We start from the raw sequence: 19,228 nt of genomic DNA, 5'->3' as shown, positions 1-19,228 counted from the left end.
CCAAAAGACACCACCCCTTTATTTTATGTACTTATAATGCTTCATTAGTGATTGGTCTAAGAACAAAAACCGTTGTTATTATACTACCTCCGTCCCAATTTAATTGACACAATTTTGTTTTTCACATATATTAAGAAAAATGTATAAATAAAGGGGAAAGTGGAATATATTGTATTGGGAATGATAAAAGTAGTATTATTTAGTGTTATATTGTATTGGAAATGATGAAAGTTGTATTGAAAATTGAAATGGGTCAGTTATTTTGGGACACTTTTTTTTAGAAAATGGGTCAGTTATTCTGGAACGGAGGGAGCAGTATTGTTTGCATGCATGGTTTGCAGAAGTGTTCTCTTTCCCACATGGATCCTACTTGGCACATCATTTTTCCATTTCCAAGTTGTGCAGAAAGACAGCGAAGCACACGTGTAGAATGTCTATCCCACGTGCATTTAGGGTCAAAGTTACTTTGTGTTTTGGGCTTGATCTGGTCAATGGTCAAACCTCACTTTCACTTAATCATGATCATCATTATATAATTGCTTTTCTCATATTGGTAATGATTTTCTTAATTTCTTCCTTCCTTTTTCTCTCATTTCTTAGCTTCCTCCCACTTTCTTTAACAGACAATGCATACTCGAATTGTGTGATTCTCCACACGTGCATGTGCAACCACCTACAAAGAATAGTTACAATCCCAACTTGTCGCAATTTTTATTTCTTAGTAATACAAAGGTTAACATTTTAAAGATCTGGCCATGTGACTAGCTGAGCTGGTAATCATGTGATAAACCGTTAAACGAATCCTTAGTTGGTTGGGTTATCATTTAAGAGAAAAGTTAACACCCTGACCATGTACTCCCTCCGGTCTCAAATATAAGAAAAGATTCATTTTTTAGGTTCATGGAGTAGTTAATGTATCTAGTCTGCATTATAAAGCAAATATATTAATTATTCAATGAACCTAAAAAAGAAATCTTTTCTTATATTTGAGACCGGAAGGAGTACTATACTTTAGTTTTATGGATTTAGTAAAGGACCGTGCTAAGGATCAAATTGAAAATAATTGATGTAATAAGTTATGGTTACTTTTAAAATAAGTTATGACTTATGACTACTCCTTTGAAAAAAAAAAAGTTATGGCTACTTTTAAATTTTTAAAACGGTAGCCTTGAAAACATACGGAACGAGACAAAGAAAATATAAAATACATTTAAAAATACGCTTAACAAAATATAAAATTTAAGTTCCTATGAACTTAATTCAGTTGATAAAAATATTATATAATATAGAAGTCGGAGTTTAAATCTCGAACATCTCATTTATTCATTTTAAAAATGTGAATTACTAACTAGGAGGCCACTTGACTAAAAAAATGTATAAAATTTAATAACAAGTGTGTCAAAAGAAAAAATAAAACAAATGTGTTAAAACTAATTAATGAGTATTCAATATACTCTGATAAATCATTAAAAAAAATATACACTGCTAAATGTTGCCGTAATTTTAATTTTAATATAGTAAATTATTTATACTAAAAACAGTGAATAATTTTTTTTTTGGTATAAAACAGTGAATAATTTATTTCTTCAATCATTAATATTTTTGCAAACGGTACAAAAAGGGTGGGAAAAAGGTATATAATTATTCATATAAATCATTATTCGATGATTCGGTTTTTGTTGCTTTGCACGTGCAGTGGATTTTGTGGCTCTTGTTTTAGTTGAGGGGTTAGAAACCCAAAGTGCTCCGGAGAATGGCCGTGCTTGATACTCCATCCGTCTCTAAATAATAGCCGTTTAAGGTTTATGTACGGTTATTAAGAAAATGATTAGTTGTGTTGATTTTGATGGTAAAATTAGTATCATTTACTAAAACACCCTTATTAATTGTAGTTAGTTGAGTAGTTAAGTTGGATGAGATTCAATAAATAAGGGTATAATAATGGAAAAAAAAAATAATGCTGCATTGGTATTCTAAAGTGACAATTATTTTGAGAAAAAGAAAAAATGGTAAAGAGACAATTATTGTGAGACGGAGGGAGTATAAGATTAATCTAAGCAACAAGGAGCAAAGGGTATACTTTGCTATATCACGTGAGAGTCTCAAATCCTTTCAAAAAAAAAAAGTGAGAGTATCAAATTCTTATTAGATATTTCTATTAAAACTAAGTAAGATAAATTGTGATTTGTATCATCATTCAGCATGTTGATGTATTAAGTGTGAGTTAGAAGTATCATATTAGATAAAAGAGACTATGTTAAATAATATGTAAGTGAGAAAACTCATATACCTAATACCTTAAGGTATGAAGTGTAGATGTGGTATTCAAACCCACTTGTGTGGTTGCAATGTGTTGATTTACCCGTGTGTTTAAAGCTTCCACGTAAGTTTCAATAGTGGCATCAGAGTCTAATCCGACTTGGTGGAGTTCGAGTGAGTAGGAGTAGTTTTTGGGTTGAATCAAAGATGTGAAAAGTCTCACACTTGAAAAAGAGAATGATGATGTGTCAAGTGTGAGATAAAAGTTTAACATTGAATGAAAATAAATGGAAGATGTTGAGTAATATAAATATTCCAAACTCACTTATTTGATTTCTCTAACTCAGTGTGTTGATTCATCCAATGTTTTAAGGCTCCCGCGAAAGTCCTAACATAGCAGTAGAAGTTTACAATCTTGGTTTTACGACAGAAACGACGGGTTGATCGTTTTTATTTTTATACCAAAAAATATTAGATCTCATTTACTATATGAAAACATTTTCCAGTTTTTATTTTCTAAAATTTATAATTTCAATTTATATTGCCAGCGAGGAGGTTCAACACTCATGTAGTGAATATGATGCGGAGAAGATGAAAAACAAACTAGGTAAATATTTTCAATAATAATGAAAATAATATTTTGACATTTTCTAAATTCTTTAAAATAATAGACTTGTTTTCAAAAATTGTAAAAGAAGATTGTGTGAAAAGTATTGTCTTGTGTTTATTGGTTGAAGTGAAAATGAAAACATGATGCATACAAGTAGAAAGACCCTTCAGTTATTTTTAAGGCATATACATATCATCTCTTATTTTATATTGACATCAAATGTTGTACTTTTGATGTGTCGAATGTGAATTATAAATCTTGAATAAAAGAGTAAAGGTTGAAATTGAAGATTCACATACCTAATGCTAAAATTTTAGAGGAAGATGCATCTGATGTTTAAACTTACCTACTTACGTTGTTACTCTTAATCCTATTTTGGAGGAGGCCAAAGTAGTTGTCCATGGTGGATATAGGTGAATTTGGGATATTGTATTTCGCTAAAGCATGTTTTGCCATTTTGGTCCTATCGGATGGTAAAGGTTATGCACAAAATATCACATGGGTGCAATGATTATATTTTATAAATTTCATGTTGTTGAGGTATCTTATTCCTTTAATTATAGCATCAACGTAGGCTCACATTAATCCAATCATTTTGCTTGTTGATTCTTCAAATGATGAAAGGTTTCTATGTAATTATATGAAGCATGAAACAATGATTATTATATTCTGTTCGAATTTCGTTTCCCATCTAAGATTTCTTTCTTTTCTTCATTGAACTCTTATTCAAATTCAACCAACCATGATTCATGGACCCCAAATACTATATGGTAGCCCCACTCGAAATTAATTATAATAGAGACTGGTGCCTTGTTGTGAGCATGAGAGGGCCATCATCTTGCTTTAAAAAATGCATAAACATGTACCATATGTGCAGGTGTGTCCCCTACTGTCCATATCTAATGAGCAATTAGAGAAGCTTTTTGTTGGTGCAAAACGTGGTCTACTTGCATTAATGTATTTAAATAGACCATAGATTGTGGCTTAATTTCTTAATTTGCTTTAGAATAGCTTTCGTTGGAGAGTAAGAGGGTTTCATACTTTTTATGGATAGCTCCCAAACCGAAGTTTCGGGTCACATGTCATTGTGATCTTTAATTTTTGGGTCAAATATGCTTTTCGTCCCTGCAATTATAGGTCATTTAAATTTTCGTCCCTGAGCTTACTAATCCTTCCATTTCGTCCCTGTAAAAGTTAATCACTTGAAATTTTGTCCCTCTCCCATTTTAATCACTGCCACGTCAGCAATTTACCAAAATGGCATGGGGAATTGACGAAAATACCCCTGACTTATTTTTTTTTTATTAAAAAAAATTTCAAAATTTTGAAAATTCTTTTTTTAAATTAAAAAAATCTGAAAAAATAATTAAAAATCATAAAAAATTTCGGAAAAAAAATGTTAAAAAACTGAAATTTTTCGGAGAAAAAATCGTAAAAAAAATTCGGGAAAAAAAATTTTGAAGGAAAAAAAAAAAAAAAGCCAGAGGTATTTTCGTCAATTCCCATGCCATTTTGGTAATTTGCTGACGTGGCAGTGATTAAAAGGGAAGAGGGACGAAATTTCAAGTGATTAACTTTTACATGGACGAAATGGGAGGATTAGTAAGCTCGGGGACGAAAATTCAAATGGTCTATAATTGCAGGGACGAAAAGCATATTTTACCCTTAATTTTTTTTTCTTCAAATAATTTAGTAGTTAAAATTCACTTTTTTTAAGGTGGATAAGTGGGGTGTCTGAAATTCGAACCCATACCTCTATATTTAACAATGCATGTCCTTATCAGCTGGGTTATGTTCACGGGAACCGATATCTCCAATTCTAATTAAATCGTAATGATTCAAAAAATTGCTTCCCAATAATGCTCATTCATTCGGACCCATTTATTTAATTTATTTTTCTAAAATTGATTACAAGAAAGTGTAAAAAACTGATAAAAATGACAATGACAATGTTAAAAAAAGGCTTAATAGCAGTTTTAGCCCCATAACTTTTTTAAAGTTGCGATTTTGGCCCCCTAAGAAAAAAAAACTACAAAACAGCCTCCTAAGTTTTGCACCTGTGGCAGTTTTGGCCCCCAAGACCAATTTTGACTCGGTCTATGCTGACGTGGCACCCTAAGTGAGGTGCCACATGTTATTATTTTTTTTTGTTTTGGGGGCCAAAATTGCTACAGTTGCAAAACTTAGGGGGTGATTTTGCAGTTTTTTTTCTTAGGGGGCGAAAACTACTATTAAGCCTAAAAAAAATAGTAATTTTTTGAATTTTTTATCAAATAAAACCAGTGTTTTCTTAATTTCAATTAGATAACATTTGTTTTAAAACTAGTTGCAGCTATACTATTGTAGAAAACATTCAAATTTTTCTAAAAGTTTCATCGATCATTTAAAAGAAATTTCTTTAATGAAGAAGTATGTAAGCCCTCTCATTATACATAAACTACACTTGAAATATTATTCCATGTAAAGACGAAACTAGTTTATTTCATTCAATAGTATTTGATGCAAACAAGAAGGTACATCATAAAAAATACGGGGTTATGATGGAATAAGGAAACTCTAGCTATATTATAAACAACCATATTTGTCTGCAACAGTTCACGAACAATGTTTTTATGGCTTTTGAACAAACAAATACGGTGTGTATTTGCGATTCCACAAATTCTTCACAAACAACGCATGCATCATCACACGGAATCCCCTTTTGCAGAAGATGAGATAACGTTAGGAGGCGTTGATGGGCTAGGCGCTAGATGAAAGATAGAACTCGCACTGGAATGTTCAGATTCCAAATATGACCCAAGTTAGTGGTTATGTTGGGCATTATTAGACTATGCTACAAGTGTAATAAAAAGCACTATAAGCATATTTATCCAAGTATAAGTTTCCTTAACCAAATATCTTCAAAATCTCTGTGCAGAGAGGAATGCTAAGTATGGCCACTGCATCTATGAATGAGAAGATGGAATGGATCACATCTGGGTCCCACGAGGATAGGTATGGGATGTGTAAGTCACGGGACATTAGATCCTCCATGTGTAGTGCGGAGTCGTTGGGGGATTAGGTGAGGTAAGGGAGAGAATCTAAGGCATGGATCATGTGTCGGTTTTAGAGCCATCGCCAATTTTTCATTTATAACCCATAGTAGTGAGAGATTGAGAGCTCCATGTGCTCCTGCAAGTACAACTTGGATAATGGTTGAGATCACCTTCCAAGAAATCCTGATGAGGAAAATATTTAGCTTTGAGGATACAGGTATATAAGGAGCTAGGATCATTGAAGAGTTTTCAACCTTGCTTACCAATCATAGATAGATTAAAGGCTTTCATGTTTTGAAAACCAAGAACAATATGTGACCTAGGAAGAGTAAGCTTATCCAACCTCGTCCACTTTATACCTTTTTTCCCACTCTTTTTCAATCCCCAGTGGAAAAATTTCATCATTCTAACAATTTCCTCGTATAGAGAAGAAGGAATCAGAAAAACTCCAATACAATAAGATGAGATAATATGTGCAATCGACTTAATAAGGATTTATTTTCCCGTCCGTGGGAGAGACCTGGAGCTCCACAATTGATACTTTTTCGATACCCTTGCCTTGAGGTAGTTGAAAATTGATTTTTTTTTTACCATGCCTAACCATTGAGGGAAAACCTAAATATTCACCAGTACCAATGCTTTCATTAACACCAAGGAGAGATGAGATGGAATCTACCACATTGTGAGAGGTAATTTTGTTTAGAGAGATACCTAACTTCCCAAAATTTATGATTTGTCTAGACGCGGCTTCAAAATTTGAGATAATTTTTTTGAGACACGGTGCTTCAGAGACAGAGGTCTTGTAGAAAAGGTCGTTGTCATCCGCAAAAATGAGGTGGCTTGTAGGAAAAATCTTGTGACAGTTACAAATACCATGTAATTTCCATTAAAGCTCATGATATTTGAATAAAGATGAGAGACCTCCATCATATTAAATGTAGGGATAATGCAAGAGATTACATCCTTGTCTGAGGTTGCGTTCGGGGGTGATAGGACCAATCCGGTCATTATTAAAAATAGCTTGGTACTCGATAAAAGCGATATGCATCATCATCTAAGAAACCCATCGATTGCAGAAACCGATTATAATTGCGACATCTTGCAAGTAACTCTAACACCAAACCGACTTGGGTTGGCATGGTGATATTGGCTTGAGACCTGGAAGTGTGCTCCTCCTCGAGGTCTTTGGTTCGATTCTCCCAATGTCAATTTAGGTGGGCTAATTTAGTTTCTTCAAAAAAAAAACTCTAGTTAACACCATCAAAAGCCTTGGATACATCAAGTTTCAAAACAACATCACCTACTCTTCCTTTGTTTCTTCAAAAAAACTCTAGTTAACACCATCAAAAGCCTTGGATACATCAAGTTTCAAAACAACATCACCTACTCTTCCTTTGTGCTTACAACACATAAAATGGAGAATTTTGAAGGCTGAAAAAGAATTGTCCATGATGGAGCGGGAGGGAACAAATGTTGCGTGCTCGAGGGAGATAGATTTCATAGTTAGAGGACAAAGCCGGTTAGCAAGAACTTTAGAAATCATTTTGTAAAGGACATTGCAAGGCAAGATAGGGTGGGGGTTTTAATGGTTTCAAGATTAGAGGACGAAGTCGATTAGCAAGAACTTTAGAAATGATTTTGTAGAGGACATTGCAAAGCATAATGGGGTGGAGGTTTTAATGGTTTCAAGATGATTTCCTTTTGGGCCAAAACTATTTCATAATATAATCATGTTAGACAAAACAAACAATATATATAATCTTAATACTAGTATCCTTCAAAAAAAAAATCTTAATACTAGTAAGTTCTAACACAAGGGTTTTCAGAAAGGCAAAATGTTTCCTACTAATAAATTTTTTTTGGTTCAGCCGTGGCTGCCCAATAACCTCATGGAGGAGGAGATGTACATGGTGTGTATGTCCAAATCCAACAATGGAAGTGACAATGATTGGAGTTCTAATTCCTCCAATTTTCCCCTTCCTCCCCGACTAACCAACTCATTGTCTTGCTAAATGGAATGAACATGAGTTATGTATGTACGTAGCCATATTTTAATATGTTATTTGCTTGCTTTATGCTTAAACAGGATGACTGAATCTTGATGATTTTTTAATTCTTTGTTTCGGTGGTATAATTTTTTTTTTGATGTTTGCGTTCGACAATTTGTTAAAGAGTTTTCCGACATGGTTTTTGTTTATTGTAATGATCATGCTTTTCTTCTTTATTTTCTCAAACCATTGTTTCATCAAATGTATTGACTTGTTACGTGTAACATGTGCTAACCCTATGTTATACTCATAGTGAGAGCACCATTTACTCTAATTGATCGTGGATATAACTTTGAGAAATTGTTAGAATAATGTATCCTGAATCTTATCTTTTCATCATCGATTTGATGTAGTTGAAATGTTTAGAATTATTTTTCTTGGCTTTGTGGAATGAATGACTAATGGGAAATTTGCTTTGCTAATTGCTTGCGGTATTAGCTGACTTCATTAAAATCAACGTGAACTTTGAATTCTGCATATAATTTTACATTTCCAGAGCATGTATTTTACAAAAAACTATTTTAAACATTTATGGTGTATATTTTATTTTCGAGAAACTCTAAAAAAAACATTTCAGTTCAAATTAAACTTTCAAAAAACTTATATTTTAGCTTTCCAAAATAAAATCGGAAAACTCTTCAAATCATTTATGGCGTGTGAATTTTCGGCATGTCATATAGGGGTGGGAACAGGCCAGGCCGTCCGACAGGGGCCTATGGCCTAGCCTATTTAAAGCCTAACTCAGCCCACCTCGTTCAAAATAAAATCGGAAAACTCTTCAAATCATTTATGGCGTGTGAATTTTCGGCATGTCATATAGGGGTGGGAACAGGCCAGGCCGTCCGACAGGGGCCTATGGCCTAGCCTATTTAAAGCCTAACTCAGCTCACCTCGTTTATTAACAAGGTCAGGCTCAAGCTTTTTATAAAGCCTATTTAATTAAATAGGTCAGGCTAAGGCATACAAAAAAGCCTATTAACCCTGTCGAGCTGGCCTATTAATCTTTTTATGTATAATATATCTTCCATTATTTATACCGTTGAAGTTTTTTTCTCATAAACTCAAGCCTTCATATGATTAGTTATTTAGTAGCACATATATTGCTATGATTAGACCTTCATAAGATTTCATTATTTAGTTGCAGATATATTCATGTGCTTTAGGCCTTCGTAAATTTTGACATATTTAGTAGTAGACTTACATGTGTTGCTAGGCTTTAATGTAAAATAGGCTTTTAAATAGGCTTTCAGGCTTCATCGGACCTTTAAATAGGCCAGGTCAGACCTCAAAAATGAGCCTATGACGGGTAATAGGCCAGACTCAGGCCTATAATTTTTGAAGTAGGCCAGACTTAGGCCTTACAAAGCCCGGCCCGGCCTAGCCTATTTCCACCCCTAATGTCATATGACGGTAAACCCATGAAAGCATTCAAATTGTTAAAAGGGTGGATGAAAAATTAAAGAGTAAAAAGTAAAATGGCAAAAGAATAAAATTGGAATTTTTTAGAATTTGTAGGGGTGAGTGAAGGTACATACGTAGGAGTATATGGCAAAAAATTTGGACTATTACTTTTTCCACCCTACTCATTTCTCGCATGTCCTATTTTTTTAAGAAAATGTCCATGTGATTTTTGGATTTTTTAATCCGAATTGAGTTTTCCCTTTGTTTTGGGGTGGAAAAATGCGTTTTTTTAGCAATTATGATTTTACAATCCGAACTAAAAAATAGGGGGCGTTCCATGATTTTTTCGGTTTATAGAAAGCGAACACCCCTAAGCACCCTTGTTGAAGGTAAAAAGAGTTCAGATTATATAATCCGAACTGTATCAGCACAAAATACGGGTTTGTTTGTAACATGAATAGTGAGTTTAAGGACCATATTAATCTTCATAACTTCCATCATTTTATTTTAGGTCATTGTTAGTTGTTCTCGGTCGAAAATATGATTTTCGGGCTACTTGATCAGAATGCTCCAAAACTGTTCTAGAAAATCAGAAGAAAAAAAAATCAAGGATCAAGACTTCCGTAGAAGGGACTTTGTCCGAGACTCCGCCTATCGAAATCCAAAATTTCGTCGTTTAGACCCATTTTTCATTTTGTTTTAATTTTTCATATTCTCAGAAAAATCCAAAAAAAATTGGCTTAGTTTTATTTGATTCTTAGACTTTTTTGGTGGTATTTTTATTTGACATGATTTATCATAATTTTTTAACTTTGTTTTTTTGTTGTTTTTAAAAGCGAAATTCGCAACTACTAAAATGAGAGAGATTTTAATCGCTGTTTATGTATACATAAGCATTATTCGGATTATATAATCCGAACACATCAAAATATGTCCGGATTATACAATCTGAAACCACATCGACATTTTTTTTGTAAAAAAACAGGGCACGTTAGAAGATAATAGTGTGTAAAAAGTAATAGTCAAATTTTTTGCATGTTATAGAAGTAGGAAATATAAGAAATTCGGGTCCAAGATCCATTACCGTTCAGCCGTTGAAACGAAAAAAAAAACAAGTGTTTCAAAAACCCTTCTACTCCAATCTGTGTAAGGTTTCCCTCTCCGAAAGCTTCCCATTATTCTCACCGAGCATCGACGGCGTTCCTCCGGTGAACTGTAACCACCACCATTCCCCAATCTCCGAGCATCTCCGTGTTCTTGAAAATCTCACGGAGTTCACTGCTTTTCTGAATAATAATGGATAGGAAGCTCAACGGAGGCACCACCGTCGCTGGCGCCGCCGTTGCTAGATCTTGTTCATCAACGCTGCAACCTAACTACAGCAGTCGATTAGTTCAGGTAATTATAGTTCAGTCTTAATTTCAATTGCTGCGTTTTTTTTTTGTCGTTGAGCTAGTTTGTAAACCCTAGCTTCCAATTCAATAACGCACTGTTTGGTTAGAAATTTTGTACAATTAGTTTTAACCTATAAATGTTATGTTAGTATTTCAGTTATTTTGAATGATGATAATTTTCTGATTATGTTTGTTGTATTAGTTTGCTGAGCTCCAATCTGTGTATTGAGCATTCAAGTTTGATTAGCTTCACAATTTTTTATTATTTACTTGGAATTACGACAATTAACGGTAGAGTTTTAACTCTCAGCTATAAGACCAACAATGTTGTATGAGACAGAGTGTTGGTCTGTAAAAAACCAACACGAAAATATAAATTAAGCTTAGCAGATATGAATATGTTGTGTTGCATGTGTGGTAAGACTAGACGAGATAGGATTAAAAATGGGAACATTAGAGTTAGAGAGAGTCGGGGTAACACGTAAAGTAGAAAAGATGGTGGAAACTAGTCTTACGTGGTTTGGATATGTAGAGAGGAGACCTGTGGATTCTGTAGTAAGGACTATGGAGAGTAGGTCAGTTGGAGGGTAATCAACTCACTAGTGACAGAGGAGGGCTTAGAAAAACTTTGAGAGAAATTGTTAAGAAAGATACAAAGATTAATGAGTTTGATAGGAATATAGTATATGATAAAACATTATGACGTCGTTCGATCCATGTAGCCCAATTCACTTAGTGGGATTAGGCTTGATTGTTGTTGTTGTATTAATGTTAAAGTATACTAGTACTTTTGTTTTTTGTTCCCATTTTTCTTTTTGGGGGGGCTGCAATGTATAGGAAATAATTTTTTTTTTAATATGTAAACAGCTCTATCTGAATGCCTTCATTCTGATTCTAACACTACTCAAATGAGCTACACCCTGGTGGGGTTTTTGAACCGTGTAGTTTATATTGCAAATGAAGATCCGTGGAGTGATGTTTGTTTTAGAGGACTGTGAGGAGTTCTTGTGCCAACGTGTACTGTAAACCTACTTAGAAATTGAATTCTTGTTCTTTATTAATTAACATATTCCTAATTTTACAAATCTCATGCTTCTTAGTAATTAACACGTCTGGGTTATCTCACGGTTTTGTGGGATGGGAATTTTTTTGGTCGGGGTAACGAGCTATAAATTGACCATTGAAACTGAGCACATGTCATTTGTGAAACCTATTGATAATCATAGTTATCAAGCAAGGATAGCAGTGCGTAGCAACTGACCTCAAAAAAGCTATAGTGGGATGGATGACTGCTATTCTGAATTTATCCATGCATGTTTAACAAACTAATGCTAGATATATAGATGCCAAACCATCAAAATAATACTCGAAATCAATAAATGAAATAACAATTAAATGCCACAGGTCTTAAGCAAGTTATATAAGTTAATACCAAAAAAACTGAAGAAAACAAACAATTTTAATCTTCTAATGCTTAAAGTCACTTAACGTTAGTTTTCAAAATATAAAAAATGGCTAGTAAAACAAGTTTTTATTTTCTGAAGCATTTAGGGGCCAATACATTTGTGATGATTTGCAATTTTGGCTGCTGTTGCGGGTGCTACTGCTGCTACAGCAGATCGCTCTGCTGTATACTTCCAGTAGTGGTCACTGGCTGCTGCAGTCCGCTATGTTGCTATGCTATAGTGTGCTATTGACAACATAGTTCATACTAATATTTATTTTATGGACAATGCATCGTTGTTTCCCATGTCAAATCCTTCATTTGGTTGTAAATGGAATTTTAGTTCAAATTCTTATTATGCCTATTTAGCTCAAGAAAAAAAAACTGTATTTTGCTGTGAATAGAGGTTAGCATTTCATATTTTTCAAATAAATAATTACTGTTTAAGAAAAGGGAAAAAATGACCTTTGACGTTTTGTTTCAGGAAACATTGGAGCACTTGGCTTCCATTGATCTCATTGAACTGTGCAAAGAAGCTAAAGTCGAGCGCTGCCGTGCCACTAGAGATTTGAGAAGCTGTGGTCGCTATGTCCACCATGTGTTGAATTCATGTGGGCATGCCTCATTATGTGAAGAATGTAGTCAACGGTGTGACATCTGTCCAATATGTAGAAACCCAATTCCAAAGAGTGGTACTAAACTGCGTCACCGACTTTATTATGAGTGTATGGAAGCTGGCCTTATTTCCAAAAGGTGTGATGAGAGATTTCAAGAAATAGAAGATGGGGAGAAACAATTAACTGCTGACGTTCAACGCCTTTATTCTTTATTTGATGTCGCACTTGAGAATAACCTGGTTTCCTTAATTTGCCACTGTATCCTTTCTGTGTCACTAATTTTTTAGCATAATTTTTTAAAATATAATAGCTATTCATTGGTAAGGTGTGTCACTAATTTTTTAGCATAATTTTTTAAAATATAATACCCATTCATTGGTAAGGGAAGTTATGTTAGAAAATTTTGTGTTCGTATTATTGTTATTGTCTGAGACCGAGAGTAACTCAGTTTGTTTTTATTCTCTGTTCCCCATGTTTTGTATTGGTTCTGTTGTCTTGTACTGTCGCCTATTATCTCTACTTTACATTTTCTTGACCAGAAATTTTACAGATATTACAGATGTATGTATGGATGAAACCGCTGTTTCCAGTGATCCTATCATAGCATTTTTGTTGGATGAAGTGGTAGTGAAGGATTGGTGCAAGAGGACATTTAAAGACATCATGACTGAACTACAGGGAATTTGTATCCTTTAACCTTTTTTAGTTGTTGGTATCTAAAGCTAATTAGCAGTATGACCTATTTTTCGAACTCATTAATATTTGTCTCCCTAACTGATTTTACTAGATAAACTTGACATATCAGGAATGAATGATAGATTAAGTTTACTTCTAAAATTTTCATTATACTTGAAGGGCATATCAAATGTGCTAGACATCTTGGAGTCATCTTTTAAGGGTACTCTTTCAGCACAACTTCATGATCTCCACCATCTTCAAGAGAGCATATTAAAGACGAAGCAGGTTTAGTTTTGCAAGACTTTGTGCTCAATGTAGAATCCTATATTTTCTATAATTCTTGAATTTGCATTGATATTTGATTTGTCATGTTTCTTGCTCGGATCATGTGCTGTAAAATCATGTTGATAAATGTGTAGATATATCTCATTTGTATGGTATTTCTAGCTAGCTATTTCCTTTATGTTGTGTTTGAAGTTTACATGATGCTATGTTTTTAATCTTGAAAAGTGTCGATGTCATGACCTTTTTTTTAGAAAATAATAGTGATGTTATGTGTTGTGTGTTAAAGGCATTTAGTGGAAGTAGATATTTATCCTTACCTTTCATTGATATTGTTAGTATACCATATTCTGGTTACCTTCTGTTGTAAATAGTGAAGTTTTACTACTATTATTATTATTAGTAATTTGTAATTGGCCCATTAGTCATTAGTCAGGCCCATTAGGTTAGAATAGCCGATATAAACACATTAGTGGTTGTACATATTTTATCTCTGAAATATAATAATCAGTTTTCACGCCTTCTATGTCTTTCTGTCTCAGAGATATGAAGTTCTTATAAGTATAAAGTAGCTCGTTGCAATCCTCATTCTGGTGATTAATTTATTTAATTGTTGTACCCAGCATATGGAGATTATTATTTGGTGTACTAGACATAAATTTTTGGAGAATGTGAGATCTCGCTTTTCCAATAGTTCATCATGGGCTTCAGTTATCCGCAAACGGAAGTCAGAAGCAATTAGACGTGCTTGGCCTGATGCAATAAATGAATCCATGGAGTCAAAGGGGCATGATGGATCTCTATTTATTGAAGATGCATTGAATAATCTTGATTTGGATGAGGTGATGATGCTTGAGATTGGAGATGGATTAGAAGTTGCAGCCTTGCAGAAAGAGGATGCATCAATTTTCAGGTCCAATACTGATCAGGTGCTGAGTTACTATCCCTTCAAAAATCTTCGAGTAGCTGCTGACTTACTCTTTTTGCACGGAAGTTCTGATGAGGTGATTGCAAAACAAGCAATTGTATCCTTTTACTACCCTTACATTTTATTGTGGGTTTGGAACTCTTGATGTTCCTGTTGGTAATGATTATTATTTTGGGCTATACTTCTTTCTTTCCTTAACTTCCGTAGTTTCTGTATTATTTGTACGATCGCCACTGGACTATTCCTGATGAAGAATGGAGAGACATACTAGAGGACTTTGCAGCTACATTTAGTATTAGCAGGCACTCATTACTTGAGTCTCTAACTTTTTACCTTCTTGATGATCACACAGATGAAGCGTTACAGGTAAGTTTGGCATAATATTATGCTTGATGAGTTTCAATGCTTGTTTACATTAGTGAAAAAAAATGATAAATCTATTTATATCAAGGTTGCTTTACTGATTTTTTTTTTTTTTTTTTTTAAACTATCATTGATGATAAGGATTATATTCATCTAGGGACTCTAGCAGTATGTATATCTATTATATATTGGAATTTTATATTTGATCCTTATATAAAGCACGAGATGGTGAGAATGTAACGGAGCTTGACTGCTTGAGTTGTACACTACATGCTTGTTTACTATTATTCTTCTCCCTTGTGATGAAAGGGAAGGTGCTATTGTTTTTTCTCAATGTAAAAGATCCTGATTGTTTGTCAAGTGTACCAATGGCAATAAATAATAGCATCTAGAAAATATAATCCTCCCTTCCCAAAGTTAAAAAGAAGCTAAAAATCTGATCTCGGAATAGTTGTGTTTGTGTAACAATTTGTCGCATATCGTAACATTAATGTATTGTGGACATGTTTATTTCCTTTTAGAGTAGTAATGTGATTTATTATTCTGTTAGGAAGCATGTCGCCTTCTTCCTGAAATATCTGGCCCAACTTCCCATCCTAAAATTGCTGAAGTACTGTTAGAAAGGGGTAGTCCTGATACAGCTCTCATGGTTTTGAGATGGTCTGGACGTGATGGTGGGCTACAGATGAATTCACTTAGGGATGCTGTCACTGCAGTGAGGGTAAGGATTGAGTGTGGGCTTCTGACTGAGGCATTTATGCATCAGAGAGTTCTCTGCACCAAAGCAAAAGAAAAGACTTTCAATAAAGGATTGTCTGGCGATACAAAAGAGAATCAAAAAGGCCAAAATAGTACTGGGGTTGAGTGGGTGGAGGTCCTGGTAACAGAGATTTGTTGCCTCTGTATTCGAAGAAACTTGGTGGATCGAATGCTAGAACTGCCGTGGAATTCTGATGAAGAAAAATATATACACAAGTGTCTTTTGGATTATGCCATTGAAGACCCCCTAAGGACAACTGGAAATCTGCTCGTTGTGTTTTATATTCAGGTAATCAACTTCAATAGCTGGTTCCACTAACAACATCGATGCTACTAATTTATTGATCTTGTCAGTCCATCGATCTTGTTGCTTTGCTTGGGGTGGTCTTTGCAGTTGTAATTTTTGCATTTTGTAAATGTAACTTTGCTCACTTCCCCATGTTTAATTGGTCCATATCATGCATGTCACTATTATACACCTATTTGGGTTTTCATATCCTTAGTAACAATTTCTTATTCATATTTCTTCAGCATCTACTATCATTAAGTCCTTGCTTGCCCATTACCTATATCCCACCCCAGAGCAAGTATAGTTCCCTCTGGTTTATCCTGCCAGATCCACTATTGGATGAGTAATTGCCTTTACCTCCTGGAATTGTCTGGAGTTTCTTCACTGAACCCATATCTTGTATAGGCTTAAAATGCAACCTGCTTCCTGAATTTTCTTGATGTGACCCTCTTCTATAATATTTTGTTTATGGCCAGTTCCTCCATATCAGTTGTGAATATGATTGAGAGCCTGTTCTTTACTTCGTTCCTGCATAGATCTCATATTTAGCTTTTAAAACCTGATCAATGGATCATATGCTGTTAGCCTTGGTATTGATGTGGTCTTTATATACCTAACTTTCATTAGCTTATAATTCTTGCCATAAATAAGCTCAAACTTTGTTTTGCTTCTTAAATGTCAAGTTAATTTAGCATAACTTTCTAACAATAATATTTAATTTTGACAATAGAAAATTTGTGGCTTATACATTTATGATTTACCTGGTTTCAGCGCTACAGATACTCTGAAGCATATCAAGTTCATATTAAACTCGAAAAGATGGAGCAAGACTTCATTTCAAAAGGTTCTATCAGTCAAGAATTTTTACCAAGATTAGAAACAGCTATTCAATGGAGATCCAATTTGGTTGTAAGTTATTTAAAATATAGTTTTTTGAAGCAAATATTTTCTGCCAGACTTATCCTTGAACCACAACAGGCATTAGTTCTTTATTTTCTGGTTTGCAGTCACGGCATATATTGTGCTCGTTCTATAAATAATTGACATGCTCATAAAACTGTCATTGTTACATTAAGCTTGCGAAATGATTTTACATTTGAATGAAACAGAAAAGAAGCTTGGAGTTGTTGCCAGAAGTTGAGCAGGAACAACTGAGAAGCGGAAACTTGAATGAGAGTGCTGCTACTTCTCAAGGGGTAGCTGAAATTCCTGATAAATCTGATGTTCATCAGGTTCAAGATTCAACGTCAACCAGTTTATTGATTCCTTCATCTGCTAATCCTTCCCTCATGCTGCATAAAGATCATACAACCGCATTGTTGGGTTCATCAACTTTAGGGACTTCGGCTAAAATCGGCACACCTTTCCCCACTACTGGTTCTGAGCTTGGTAGTTTCATTTCCCCATCACATCCTCATGAGGGGTTGTTTACCAATAATGAGAGGGTTTCAAGTCATCAAGGTAAAATTGCCAAAATTCTTAGATATGACAACACTCCAACTCCAAGGAATCATAGGATCCGTCTCACGAATGGTTCACGTCCGAAGGGATTTAGCAGATCACCAAGCAATTCCCAGGAAAATGTGCCAGACAAAGTATTGCCTGGACTTGAACGGAACCTGCTTTTTGGTCACGATCAAACTAGCAGTCCCATGTTCTCCTGGAAAGCTACAGCTAACCCTGTTGCAAGATCCACGCTCAGCTCTCCTAAAGAATTTGCAAACAACATCCCAAATATGTATAGTAGGAATCTACAATCACATAAAGATGATAATAGTTGGAATTTAGGGTCTACTAATGATCCAATGGATGTTTCTCTGAGGTAAGAATCTAGTTACCCCCTTTATTTTTTTAACCTTTTCTTTTCTTTTGTTGGATATTAGCTGTTATATACAAAATTGGTTTAATATTGTGTAGACTGAATTCTTCTTTGTACTTTATGTCTTTAGCCATACGAAGAAGAAATTAAATACTGAAGTAAACATCAATGGTGGACCAAGATGGAGATCCGATGAAACTAGTGATGAGGAAGCAGAAGGTCAAGAAAAAGCGATGGATATAGCTCATTATGCAACTCCATCCAGAACAATTAGACGAAGCAGAGTTGCCAAGAGATGAAAACACATCTTTTTTGGTAATAGGATCTGGGAGTTTCATGAGAAGAATCAGGAAGGTGCACATGCAACAGTTTTTTTTGGACGAGAGCTGTGCTTTTATGAAACTTCAAGCTTTTACTTGCACATTTACACTGGTCTCGGTATTACGACTAATATTCAACGAAGGAAATATTTAGTAAAAGGTGCAAATTTTATGCCCTTTTCCTTTGGCGTTTATCCGAGTTGTTATATTTTTTTCTCTTGGAGAAAGACTGTTTAAAATTGATTATGTTTTGAGGAAATATAATGCTGTAGTAGGGAATGTGTTGATGTATTAATATTCTCTATAGTGAAGGCGTGGAAGGTTGAATTCTCAAGCCGGCTTTTCCAAGCTTGGTAATTTTGTTTGCACTTCTTGGAGCTGAGATTTAAGGTAGCCAGCTTTATATTATGATGATGATGATCCTGAATTATCACGTTCTCAAGCGAGACCTAAACTTAAATATATTTTCGACAAATATATAGTTGTTTCGTCGAGTATAAACCATCTTACTTTCTATTGATGATTGAGATACTTTGAAGCTAGACCTAAACTTAAATCAAACTTCATGATAGAGGTGACATGGTGTGACATAAGATGCTTGAGACCTATAATTGTTTGTTCTAAGATTCGACTCTAGTATATACAGATGAAAAAACATAGTATGATGGAAGATGTAAATCTTTTAAATAAATTCTCTTTCCCGTTAAAAAAGAGCTCCTTCAATCTCTCTCAATCCTCTCTACCTATCTCTCAATATGGAGATAGGTGATGATTAAAAAAGTAAAATATAATAATAAATAAATATGTAAGAGAGACTCGAGACTATTTGAATGAGGAGTAATACTTGCTTATTTGAATGATTTTTTCATTTTGGGTCTGTTTGGTAAGGCCACCAAAAGAGCTTATAGCTTATAGCTTATAAGCTCATTTGACAAAATAAGCTCTGTTTGGTAACTTTTTTTACAATGAGCTTATAGCTTAT

The 19,228-nt window shown here is 34.3% G+C and overlaps 1 protein-coding gene across 1 annotated transcript; it reads left to right on the top strand.

Moving 5' to 3' along the window:
* The first annotated feature begins 10,501 nt into the window (after positions 1-10,501).
* Positions 10,502-18,603, top strand: HOS1 (ubiquitin-protein ligase). Its single transcript, XM_085712894.1, has 10 exons — positions 10,502-10,751; positions 12,676-13,066; positions 13,359-13,493; positions 13,596-13,771; positions 14,392-14,793; positions 14,904-15,062; positions 15,610-16,107; positions 16,879-17,016; positions 17,217-17,929; positions 18,057-18,603. The coding sequence occupies exons 1-10, from the start codon at positions 10,650-10,652 to the stop codon at positions 18,223-18,225; spliced, it is 2,883 nt and encodes a 960-aa protein (XP_085569020.1). The 5' UTR covers positions 10,502-10,649; the 3' UTR covers positions 18,226-18,603.
* The last annotated feature ends 625 nt before the right edge of the window (positions 18,604-19,228 follow it).

This window comes from Medicago sativa, chromosome 5 (genome assembly GCF_051527215.1).
Source record: "Medicago sativa cultivar Bolivia chromosome 5, Bolivia_mono, whole genome shotgun sequence".
Taxonomy (NCBI): Eukaryota; Viridiplantae; Streptophyta; class Magnoliopsida; order Fabales; family Fabaceae; genus Medicago; species Medicago sativa.
Note: the sequence above shows the minus strand (reverse complement) of the source record. Positions and strands in the feature narration are given on the sequence as shown.

Excerpts from the sequence above, each read along its gene's own strand:
- HOS1 (XM_085712894.1), top strand. The coding sequence starts at position 10,650 with ATGGATAGGAAGCTCAACGGAGGCACCACCGTCGCTGGCGCCGCCGTT. Across the intron at positions 15,063-15,609 it reads ACACAGATGAAGCGTTACAG|GAAGCATGTCGCCTTCTTCC; the intron begins GTAAGTTTGGCA and ends TTATTCTGTTAG. Across the intron at positions 17,017-17,216 it reads AATGGAGATCCAATTTGGTT|AAAAGAAGCTTGGAGTTGTT; the intron begins GTAAGTTATTTA and ends TGAATGAAACAG.